The sequence below is a fragment of the Phascolarctos cinereus genome, unplaced genomic scaffold (assembly GCF_003287225.1).
Source record: "Phascolarctos cinereus isolate Bilbo 61053 unplaced genomic scaffold, phaCin_HiC Scaffold_9;HRSCAF=440, whole genome shotgun sequence".
In the NCBI taxonomy this organism is placed as follows: Eukaryota; Metazoa; Chordata; class Mammalia; order Diprotodontia; family Phascolarctidae; genus Phascolarctos; species Phascolarctos cinereus.
Genome location: NW_027556402.1, coordinates 214,931,768 through 214,944,596, shown reverse-complemented (window position 1 = coordinate 214,944,596; position 12,829 = coordinate 214,931,768). Strand labels below are relative to the sequence as shown.

Sequence of the window (12,829 nt, the reverse complement as noted above, 5' to 3'; positions counted from 1 at the left end):
ATAAACCTTGGAAGCTGGCAAAAAATATGCTTATTAATGCTTCTTAAAATATCATTGCCACTTCCCTGTTATTCCCCCTTATTCAGTTTATCCATCCCTTATAACAAAGAGATTCAGTGGTTTAGTTATTCTTCAGTAGTGTCTGCCTCTTCATGACCCCATTTGAGGTTTTTGTGGCAAAGATACTGGAATGGTCTGCCATGTGCTTCTCCGGCTCATTTTACAGAATGAAGAAATAGGCAAATAGGGTTAAGTGACTTGCCCAAGGTCACACAGCTAGTAAATGTCTGAGGCCAGATTGGAACTCAGGAAGATGATACTTCTTGACTTCAGGCCTGGCGCTGTGTGCCCTATGGCGTCACTTAGCTGCCTAAAACAACAACAAAGAGGTAGGTTAAGCAAAATAAATCAGCCTATTATCCATATCTAATTTTCTATACCTCATTCTGCATTTGTAGTTCAAGACCTCTCATTAGACAAGAGAGATCAGGCATTGCTAAACAGGTCTCTGAAATCATCAGTGTTCCAAAGACTTGCATTGTTGTTTTCCTCCACATCATTGTGGTCCTCATGAATATTCCTCCCCTACTTCTTCTGCTTGCTTAGTTCTTCATCGGTTGATCCAAGATTTCCTGAGCTTTTTTGAATTGTTCTTATTTGTCATGTTATGGCACAGCAATATTCCCTCACATTCATATGCCATAATTTGTTCAGCCATTTCCAAAATCAACACTGCCACCTTTTTCCTGAGAAATCTTCCAGCAGCATGTCCCCTGGGCCAGGGGAAGCCCAATAATACCATCTCCTCATTGAATTTCAGGAACATTGGTATGTGACTAATACTTTCTTCTCTTGTTTTCCTCCTTCTCCCATCAAATCCCTATCCACAGATTGATAAAACACCAGGCAAGAGCCAGAAACACATAGCATTGTTCAGTAGAATGACTTGGAACCATTTTAGCAAGCTTATGATCTCTCAAAGGCAGAAGCCTTCATTTCTTCCCAGCTGGATCATCCTACTACAGAGAAACACTGGGTGTTTCTACCAGCTCTTTGCTAACACCCTGCCCTCTTTAATTAGCACCCCATTGTGTCCAGGGTCCCCTACATGGGCACAATGACAAAGAGGACATTTTTCTTTATTGTGTGTTTGTAGGAAATTGCTAAAAGACAGCAGAACAAGTACTAGTTCTGCAGTATGCTTTGGGGAGGAACATAATTTTGTTTTGCTGTCATATCCTCTTGGGGCTCTCTTGCCTCAGAGGAGGGGATCATTAATGATTCTTTTCCCAGGGGTACACTTCATCTATGATTATCACTGGCTTATCACAATTATCAACATGATTAAGTGGGAGAATGTGATAAAATACTTCGATGCAACTATTTGCTCTCCATTTATTCTGACTGCCCCCTCTGTGTGTGAAGCCTATTACCCAACAAGACCTTTAAACCCAACAAGGAACCTTCTCAAGGTAGATGAGAGGAGGCTGTTCTTCCCTCTAATAATTCTTCCTTTATGATAGAGGCAGAGATATGATCTCAGACAAGAGTCTACTGAGGTAGCCAATCAATGGCCACCATTCCTCAAAACTGAGCAGTTCAGACAATCAGTCAATAAGCATTTATTAAATGCTTACTGTGTGCCAGATACTATGCAATGTGCTCAGCTTACCAATAAAAGAAAAATCAGTCCCTACCTTCAAAGGATTTGCCATCTAATGAACCAAGCAAGTCATTCCAGTTTTCATCTCTGTATCCTCATTATCTAGCACTGTGCTTATTTGTAAAAGATGCTTAATAAATGTTTATTGAATTCCATTAGAAAGTTCTTTCTTATATTGGGCCAAAATTTGTTTCCTAGTTTCTAACCATTGCCTGTGGTTCTGCTCCTAAACAGAACAAGTGTCATTTCTCTTCTAACATACTAGTCCTTCTGATATCTGAAGATACTGACCAGTAGTTGTTGTATAGGATTGTGATGGAGGACTGTTATTTTCCATGATTTAATCACTCTATTTCTCTTAGTTCAGTCTTAGGTTGTGTTAACTTTTAAAGTGGCCATATTGGCACTGTTGGTTCATATTAAACTTGTGATCAGATAAACTCCGCAGATCTTTTATAAGAACTGCTTTTAGGACATATTTTCCATTCCTTTACTTACACAGTTACATACACAGCTTGTCATTTGTTTGATGTGTGTGTATGTTTGTGTGTGTGATGGAGGAGGGTGACAAATGTAGGATGACATTCACTCTTACTAAGGTTCATCTTTTTTGCCTTCATTTCAATGTTCCAGCCTGTCAAAATGATTTTGAATCTTGATAGTTTCATCTGTGGTATGAACTCTCCCTCCCAATTTTGTGTCAGCTGTGAATTTGTTAAGTATGTCATATCCAAGTAACTCTTTAAAATGTTGAACGATCAGTACCAAGGACAGAGTCAAACAGAACTTGACTAAAGACAGCCTCCAGGTTGGAGAGAAAGAGATGATTCAGGATTAAGATCATAGAATGTTAGGGCTAGAAGGGACTATCTTGTTCATTTTATAGCAGAGGAAACTGATGTCCAAAGAGGAGAGGTTATTTACCCAAGGATGTGAGTTAGTAACAGAGAGAAGACTAGGACCTAGGTCTTTATAATTTTACCATGCTACCTTGCTACTAATGAAAATTTTAATGTTCCCCCAGTTCGTACTCTACCTCACTATACTGCCACTCAATCCACCAGACTATCATGGGAGAGTTTGTCAAATGCTTTTCTGAATAAAGATGTATCATGCCTATGGCATTTCCTGATCTGCCAACCTAGTGACCCTGCCCCAATGGAAATGGTACCTTCCTGTGAAAATACAATCTAGAAACATAACCTGAAGCTAAGCAGAAACGATGTCTACATTATTCACGTCAAAGCAGAATTTGGCCGGATTTTGTGTTGTCAGCATCAGGTAGGGAGTGACTCTAGAGTAGGGCAGTCTGGGAGGACTAAGGCATAGTGTACAACGGCGCCAAAAGTAACAGCTGGAAAGCCATAGAAGCTGGGCCATATCTGGAGCATTAGTAGAGCTGTTACTTTGAATTTTGAGAGCAAAGCCAAGGTCAATGGCCAGTGAATTTTCAAGTCCTACATTGTAGAGAGGATTTCTAGTCTAGAGCACTAGCCTTGGAGTCAGGAAGACCTGAATTCAAATGCTCCCTCAGGAGGACTCTGTGTGACTCTGGGCATAACTTCTCTCAACCTCACTTTCCTCATCCATAAATGAGGATAATAAAAGTATTTGCCTCAGGGTTTTGGTAAGGATCAAGATAATACTCAGAGTGCTTTGTAAACCTTAAGCTGCCATATAAATGCTATTATTATTGTTATATGATTCTTTAAGATTTACAAATTATTTGCATCATAATAGTGGGAAAGTTATCCATGTTTATAGATAACAAAATTTAGGCACAGAGGTGAAATTATTTTCTCATGGTTACAAAACTGGTAAGTGTCAGAGGCAGATTTGAACACACGCTGCTTGGCTTCAGATCTAATGGTCTTTCCACTATACTAAGCTGTTTCTAGAGCTTCTGAAGGCTCTTCCAACTCCAAGATGTTGATTCTATATCTCTTAGCATTAGGGAAAACTGAGGGCCGTTGATGAAATTGGGAGTCTAATTAGGGAGATAGGGTTGAAACTCAGAAGCCCAAGCCTGGCAGAAGGCATGGGTATAAAAAGACCCCAAGTGTACAAGGATGGGCTGAGAGTTAAGAATTCTGGTCATACAATGAAACAGGAAAGAAATGTGGCTCACATTAGGAACCATGGAACATCACTGCAGGCCCTAGAGGAAGCTGGCAGGTTGGTACAATGTCATAGCCAGAGATCCCCAGGCAGGTACTGTCTGCCCTCTTCTTAAGTATCGAGGCGCCTTCTTTATGTTGATGAAAGAGGGCTTGGCAGGAGTGGGCTGCCCAGTAGATTATCTAGGGCTCGGCAGGTGGAAGCCATCACAGCAGATGACCATACCTCCAGGGGGCCCTTGCAACACTCTAATCCACAGGAATCCATGAAGGGCAACCTCTGATAACTGTTTCCATCTCTGTCCTGCCTACAGGAGCCCAGCCCTCATTGGCTGCTTTATTGTGGACAGGCAATATTTCCAGGAGATCGGCTTATTGGATGAAGGAATGGAGGTCTATGGAGGAGAAAATGTGGAGCTGGGGATCAGGGTGAGTTGGTTTCTAGGGAGTAAGGACTTAAGAGAGAACGTGGGCAAATGGAGAAATGGTGCAGAACTGTCCTGTGGGCAGAAAGACTGAATATGAAGGACCATCAAAGTCTCACCCAGGATTGCTGGAGCCTAGCAGGTGCAGGAGGTGTTTGTGGGCAGCTCATGCCAATAGATGGCATAATCTAATTGCCCATTCTTAATAGAGGGTTGCAGTAGCAGCAGCCCATGCAAAGCTGAGCAAGGAAAGATCCTCCCAACACCTGGACTCATTTAAACGAAGGGAAATTGCTTTGGAGGCAGCTGGAATGCACAGGATTATTGGGGAGCTAATATATTCATAGAGTATGGTGCCTGCATAATCACCTTCATTTCCCCTGCTCTCTCAGCCCTGGTCATTTATTCACCATTTGCCAGCCTTGGTATCTCATTCCATCTCTGCTCCTAGATAAAATGCTCACCCCCAAACATAATATTGTCCTATTGAAGTGGCTGCCAGGGATTGGTGGTACAGGCAGGAGGTGCCTCCTGTTGCCTATGTAAAATGGGTAGAAATGACTGGGTTTGTATCAGGGAATTAGATTTGTGAACTCTGCTACCATCAGGCGTGTGAGTCAATCATGATAAGCTAGAGTTGTGTGGCTTTTCAGTTCCTTGAATATAAAGCTATTCTGGTCTATGGGCCAATATGCAATTCTCTATGTGCATGGTAAAATATCTGAAGATAATTCAGTGCTTGGGGTTTAAAGGTGTTATGAAAACATAGGATTCCTTTCCTTCTTGACTCTTCAAATTCCTTCTTTCCTTCTTGTCAGAGATAAAGTGTGATTATAACAGCAGCAGAGAGGATGGATGGTCCTTACTCACACTGCCCAAGAACCAGCTGACAATGGACCTAACAAAAGGGGGATGTTTTGGCTTCTCTGTCCTGTTCTGTGGTCTCCAGCCTACCCACACTGAGAGTGGTAAAAGCTGCAGCCCAGTGGCAGTTTCCCCCGTCTGAAACTGACTAGGTGATCACAAAGGACCCTTTGAGCCCAGCTAGTCGTTGAGTCTTTGAATCACCTGAAACTACTTCCTCAGATGATTTAACTCTAATTTCACTGAACCTCAATTTCTTCACATGTCCAATGCTCATAATAGTGCCCCATAGCATTACTGTGAGGTTTGAATGTGATAATGAAAGCACTCCGAAAAATATAAATTCCTCACATGCAATAACATTTTACCTACACCAATGTCAATAAACCTTCAGCCCCTTTTCCTCCCTTCCTCCTACACATATCTAGAATCCAGTCCAGGACTAGAAAGGTAGCAAAAAAATTTGTCTACTTAGAAGTAAAACAGATGTCACAGAGCCCATGTACTGGTTCTTTTTTATGTACAATTCTATTAAGCATGGTTATCTGTGTTCCCAGCCCACAGCTGATTAGAAGCAGCAAGCTAAAAACAGGGAAAGAGCATGCTACAGGTGGTCTCATGAGTGGTAGTAGGGGGAAGTATTAGTGGAAAAACAGTGAGGGAGGAGACAGAAAGACAATGAAAAGCAAGTGCAAAAACTCAGAGCCAAGCATTCTGGACCTGTTAGGTGCAGGGCCCAAGGGCCCAACTTATCAGAAGGCAGCCCTGTATTACACAGTAGAAGCAAGAATGGATATTCATGACGATGACCTAGAGTCATCAAGACAAGGTTAAATTTTGTTTTCATTCTTTGGTTAAAGAAGGCAAGGAATTGTGTGATACTTAGAAAACATTTCCACCTCAAATGTTTGAAGAAAAACAATTGGGTTACTTAAAGGGATGACTCTTGAATTCTGAAACAAGGTAGATAGGCATATAGCATCATCTTTATTTTGCTCCAGCACCTCAGTGAGTCGAGGCTGAAACAGGAATACACCCTAGATTTATGGCAGCAAATTGGGAGATTATCCTGTGTGTCCACTGAGGTGCTCCTGAGGCTAAGCACAGTCACAACCATGGCACTGGGCAATAGTCTGGGATTACCCATGGGCTTGTGGTATTATGAACAAGGGAGACTTTTCAGTGTCTGAGAGGTGCTGATACTCCCATACTCCAGACTGCACCCCTTTAGTGTCAGGCAGCAATGAACTTTGGGAGTGTCTGCATGTGATTGGGTCAGTTTTTCCTTTCCCATCCATGCTACATTTAACCCTTCCAAGGCATGGCTAGGTTTGAAGGAGGGTCTCAAGCTGTCAACTAGCTGCATGTTCCCATTTCCATTATACTAAGAAGTTATCCTGGTGATACACTTAACCATGGGGTGCAGACTCAAATGATTTACTAAAGGTTGCAATGATCCAGATGCAATTGCAATGCTGTACTATTTAGAACCACAGTATCTAGCGTGAAGGGCAACATGACTTCATGGATTGAGGACCAGGCTTGGATGTAGGATGATCTAGGTTCAAGTCCTGCCTCTGACATAAACTGAGTCAGTCAGTCAAAAAATATTTATTAAGTGCTTATTGTGTGCCAGCCACTGTGCCAAGGGCTAGGAATGCAAATACAAGCAAAAAGACAGCTCCTGCCCTCAAGGAGTTTATGTTCTAGTGGGGGAAGGCAACACATTAAAGGAAACTGACAAGTGGGTGGGGAGAATCTTGAAGGTACTCTGAACAAGGCAAGGACATGGGAAAGAAGTCTGGAGTGCAACCTGGGGAAAAATCAATACATAGCTGGCCTGGGCACTCTTCTTAAATGGAAGTTCTGGGAGAAGCCATCCAATCTTGCTTAACCTCGAAGTGCTTCAGACAACTCTCTAAAATTCTGAATTCCTCTTGAGTTACTCATGTGTATGGGTAGACAGGGAGTCTATACTAGGCATTTCTTGTATTGATGAAATTTCAGATTTAGAACTCCCTCCTCCCCCCTCTTCCCCAAAGTAGCTAGGATAACACATTTCACTCTAAACTTCTTCTAGCTGATGACCAGAGTTTTGCTCCTCAGGCCATCTCCCTTTGTAGTTCATTTGTCTTTCAGTCACATCCCACTCTTCATGACCCCATCTGGGGTTTTCTTGGCGAAGATACTGGAGCGGTTTGCCATTTCCTTCTCTGATCTTCCAAGTTCCCCACAGCATCTTTATTTTCAGAAGCTCCAAGCTTAGCCCTGCTCTCACCTTTGTGCCAAATTATATATCTGGAGGGAAATTGAGAAGGGCTTCTGCAGACTTTGCAGGGGTGTTCAAAGGAAAAGATATGGAGGAAACAACAGAAGCAACAGATTGCTGCACAGAATTGAGGAAGACCAGTGAGTTGGTAGCAGTATGAATTTTGAAAGAGTGCCCTCATCTTCTTTCTCTATGTCTGCTGATCAAGGTGGAAAGAGTGCTGTCTTTGGAGTCAGAAGACCTGGGTTCAAATCCAAGCTCTACTATGTAATAGCCATGAGACAATGGACAGACTATGTAATCTCTGAGTTTCATCAATTAAATGGAGGAGTTGGACTGGATGCCCTCCAGCATCCCTTCTAAGTCCAAGTCTATAACTCTAAGAATCTATTGAATAGTGATAATGATAAAAACAATAAAGACAACAGTGATAAGAATTCCAGATTCACATGTAAGTCATACTGTGCTCACTGCATTGTGTTCGGTGGAACTCATACAAATATGAATAGGACTCAGTCCTTGCCCCCAAAGAGTTCATAGTGTAATGAGTGATTCAGAATCATAGATTTAGAGCTGGAGGAGATGTCAGAGGCATCATGTCCAACCCCCTCATTTACAGAGGTGTAAACTAGGACTCAGGTCTAGTGACTTGCCTAAATTCACACAATTAATCGGTGTGAGAGGCAGTATTTATACTCAGGTCTTCCTGACCAAAAAGTCCTGCACTCTCTCCACCATGCTACCTAGTGCTACCTACATGAAGCATGCCCATGGGTAACTATGATGGAAAATACAATCTAAGTGTATAAGCAAGGTATGAACAAGGTACAATGCCTTCCTTTACAACTGTGGCAATAAAAGACTTATGGAGATGAAGTTTGATCTGGGCCTTAAAGGATTGGTGTAATTTCAACAGCTGGAGCTGGGAAGGAGGATATTCCAGAGAAGATGATTATAATGATTAATTAGCACAGTGCCTGGCACACAATAAGCACTTAATAAATATTTACTAACATTTTTGCAGGGTAGTTGATCCCTGGCTGCAATCTAAGCTCCTTTGCCTTACAGAATATCGTGTTCCATGCCCTGCGGTCTTTTAATGCAGAAGCTGCAAGGTCCTGTGTAATCCTCATTGTGGTACCATGATAGTTAAATTGTTTCTTTCTGACTGCTTGCAGCAACTTCTCTTTCATTTGGTAATTTTGGAATTTTGGTGTTATATTCCTTGGCGTTTTCAACTTGGGATCTGTTTCAGATGGTGAACAGTGGATTCTTTCTATAGTTATTTTACCTTCTGGTTCTAGGACTTCAGGGCAGTTTTCCTTTATGATTTCCTGAAAAATACTGTCCAGACTCTTTTTTCATCATGATTTTCAGGTAGTCCAATAATTTTTAAATTGTCTCTCCTGGATCAATTTTCCAGGTTGGTTGTTTTACCAATGAGGTATTTTACGTTTTCATCTATTTTTTTATTTTTTTCTTTCTGTTTGACTGATTCTTGATCTCTCATAGAGTCATTACTTTCCATTTGTCCAATACTAGTTTTTAACAGATTGTTTTCTTCTGTTAGTTTTTGTACTTCCTCCTCCAACTGGCCAATTATATTTTTAAGGGATTTGTTTTCTTCAGTGTACTTTTTTTCCAGTTGGCCAATTGTGTTTTTTAGGGACTTGTTTTCTTCAGTGTACTTTTTTTCCAATTGGCCAATTGTATTTTTGAAGGACTCTTCTACCTCTCTCATTTGACTTTTAAAATCTTTCTTGAGCTCTTCTAAGAAGGCTTTTTGGGCTTCAGACCAGTTCATATTCCCTTTTGATGTCACAGATGTGGGTTTGTTGACACTGTTGTCCTCTTCAGAATTTCTGTCTTGATCTTCACTCTTCTCGTAATGTGAATCTATGGTACGTTTCTTTTTACTCGTGGTGTTTCTTTCTTCCCTGGCCGTTAAAGAGATTGAGCTCTCCTGCTGGGGAGCAGAGGGCACTGACCCAAGCTTCTTGTGTTGGGAGCCTAGGTCTTGGTCACTGGCTTTGTGTACTAGGGCCTCTTATGTTGGCAATTGGAGGCTGTAGGGTTCCGGCAGCTTACCTCATATTGGGCTGGAATCATCAAGGCTGGAACTTTCAGGCAATTCTGGGTTGCCTACTTTTCCTTTCCTTTAGCTTTCTTCAGCTCCTTTTTAGATGGGTGCTCCAGGGTGTTTATCTGCCTGGAGCCCCTTGCAGTGCTGCCTCTCTTGTTTATGCTATTGCACTGGGAGACTCCTTTGCAGTAGAGTGCTGAGGCACCTGGTAGTTTTCTGAGCTGGTTTCCACTGGTTCCCCTACCCTCACTGAGGCACTCAGAGGTTCAGGTGTTGGTGTTTGCCTTCTCTACCACCTGGGCTTCAGGATTTCCACCTGGTTGACAGTTGGAGGCTGTAGGGTTCTGACAGCTTACCTGGTGTTGGGTTGGAATCAGCAAGGCTGGGACTTTAGGAAGACTCTAGGTGGCTTTCCTCAGCTCTTTTCAGATGAATGCTGCAGGGTGCTCATCCACCTGGGGCCCTTTGTAGTGCTGCTTCCATTATTTTTGCTGAGACACTGGTAGATCCATTTGTTGTAGAACGCCGAGGCACCAGGATCTCCTCCTGGTGTGTTAAAGTGTGGCTTTCTGTTGGCTACCCGGGGGGGGCCTCCCATTCTGTACTGCTCCCCTTCCCCCAGGGTAAGAGGGGCTTTTCCTGTTGACCCCTCAAGTTACCTGGGCTGCTGCACTGCTGCTCCCTGTCTTTCTTCTACTTCAGCTGTTCCAAGGTTTTTTCTGGGGTGATATTTTCTGGGTTGTCAGAGGTTGATAGGGGAGGGTGAGAGTGACTACCTTTTTACTCTGCCATCTTGGCTCCCAGAAGTGGAAGTCCTGGTTTTTATTTTTTCAAACCTTTGATTTTGTTTTAAAATTTCTTCTTTGTCTCATGGGGTCATTAATTTCTGTTTGGTCCATTCTAATTTTCGGTGTATTTGAGTTTTTTGTGGCTTTTGTACAAAAAGCTATTAACGCTCTTCTATGTCTTTCCTCCATAGCCCTCATTTTTCCCCACTCTTCCTCTAGAGTTCTCATTTCATTTATAATATTATTTTAAACTCTTACTTTGTCCCTGGCACCACAACAGCTCATCATTTTTTTAAATTTACTATTCCTCTAACCTTACTTATCAGTTTGAGACTTTGTGTTACCACCAGATTCCATGCTTCTGGAAGTGCTGCTAGTGTTATATGGCTTTTTATGGTCTTGGGCTGTCTCATCTGAGATCATGCTGCTACATTTTTATGTATTGAATACTGGATTATTCAAGAATCATAAAGAAAGCTTAAACAAGGTAGCTCAAAATTTTCAGCAAGCTCTAGGCAACATGATCCAGGGCACAGTCTGATTATTGCCCTCCAGACTTTCCAGACTCTAGACCCCAGTTAGGATTTAGGCTGTCAGGTAAAGTTTCTTGCCCCAGCCCCTGTCAGGTAGCTGGAAGATCTGCAGATTTAGAGCACGAGCACTACCTGATTACCTATTTTTGGAGCCAGGCTAAATCCACAATCCTTCTTTAGCATCAGATAAATAGTGTGGCCATATCCTGGTCCTCTTTGAGAAGGAAGGAAAAACCACAACCTGTGAGTAGTCTGAGCTGCCTGAAGGTGGACCCAGCTGGCCAGTTCCAGTTGGGCAACTCAGCTCTTCCTCTCCTCTCCTGTCCTCTCTTCTCCTGTCCTGTCCTCTTTTCTCCTGTTCTGTCCTGTCCTTTCCTGTCCTGTCCTCTCCTCTCCCTGAGGGTGTTCTGCCTAAAGGAAGGTAAATTTTGATGGCCAAAAGCTACCTAGTTAACTTTGGGTTTACTGGCTAGATTTCTTTCTCAAAGATCAAGCCTTAAACTCAATTCATTCTGGAGCTCATGGACTGGACAATAATAGGTCCCTGCCCAAGCACCACTTAATGGTTATTTTTTGGACCTTCTTGGCTGGGAGTGAATGTGAACAGTAACTTTCTCTTTTGGCCAGCAACCCTGAGGGTCTTCCCCTCCTAGTTTGATTTTTTTGTTCTAATTGAAGGATCTATCCCTTGACTCACTTCTTAAAGCTGCCTGTTCACTGAATGGGTGTTGCCTCACTCAAAGTCAGAATCTGAAAAACCCTTAGCTTAAAAGGGTCAAGGTCTCCCACTGCCTCCTGAGCCATCTCCAGTAATCCTGATTGATATCTGGCCACTGGACACAGATAGCTCTGGAGGAGAAAGTGAGGCTGGTAACCTTGCACGGCCCTCCCTCACTTAAATCAAAGTCAATTGCAAGTCATGTCCTCATCTCCCTGATGTTATGGTCCTCTTTGAGAATGAATGACAAACCACAATCGCAACCCTGTTCTGGGCTTGGAGGTTGAGTCCTTGAATCTGCTTTGAGATAAGAACAATATTGCAGCTTTTTTCTCAGTCAGCAACTGAGTCTTTGACCCTATTCATAGCCTGAAGACTGAGTCTGTGATTTCCTCTTTGTGTCAAGGCCATGAAGCATGGGTCCTCTTCTTCTAATCTACAGGCAGAGTCTTTGGTCCTGTTCTTACCCCAGGAACTGAATCATGATCCCTCTCTGTTAGAGTTACAGAGCTTGGACCCTCTTCTGAGCCAGGATCTGAATTTGTGATCCTTTCTCCAGCATTAGAACACCAATGCAGAAACCCTGTTGTTAACCTAGGGTCTGGGTCCAGGATCCTGGCCCGCCCCTACTCCATAGTTCCTGCTATGATCTATGTGTCAGATGTGTGATTTATGCTAGAAAGACTATAGTTTCTTCTTAGCTTTCCTAATCACCAACTGGTCTGGCATTTTTCTTATATCTTTGTTAAGGTAGTTGTTGGGGTAGCTGGGTTATACTGCTTCCTCCTGCTCTACCATCTTGGCTGATCTCCTTCAATAATGGATATTAAATGTTACTAAGTTTTGTCATGAAACTAAAGAATTTAGGGGCACAAGCAATGCTTTCATCATTGCTGCACATGAAAAGCAAATGATTCAGAGATGAGAGAAAGATCTAGGAAGCAAACAGTTGGTAAATAAAATGGTAATGGAAAATGTTATGTGGATTCTGGGCCGTGGCTTAAAATATAAGAATGAAAAATTCTGGTGAGGGATAGAGTATGCCTAGCAGGGTGCTGGTAAGAACATATTCACCTGGAGTCTTATATATCTAATCAACTGAAAAGGAAAGGTAAGAAAGAAAACTATCAACAAAAATCCCCCAAGCTAAGTAAATTAATAATTAGTTATGATGTAGAAAGAATGGTAGTAGAGGCACTCAGAAGTTTATAAAAGATGAAATTCAAGAAGGGATCCAGAAATCTATCACCTCAAATGTCTACACATAAATGCAGAAAGTATGTGTAACAAACAAAATAAACTAAAGATCCTAATGTAAATTTGGCCTCAGAGGCCATTGAAACTTGGTGGCATCATATCCCTGAGTAGA

General features: G+C 42.2%; 1 protein-coding gene across 3 annotated transcripts in view; it reads left to right on the top strand.

The window, feature by feature from the left end:
- Positions 1-12,829, top strand: part of GALNT18 (polypeptide N-acetylgalactosaminyltransferase 18) — a 449,323-nt gene that overhangs the window by 311,092 nt on the left and 125,402 nt on the right. For all 3 annotated transcript variants that reach the window (XM_021001955.2, XM_021001956.2, XM_021001953.2), the window contains exon 6: positions 4,095-4,209. In XM_021001955.2, coding sequence (XP_020857614.1) covers positions 4,095-4,209 — 115 coding nt within the window. The remainder of the gene's footprint in view (positions 1-4,094; positions 4,210-12,829) is intronic.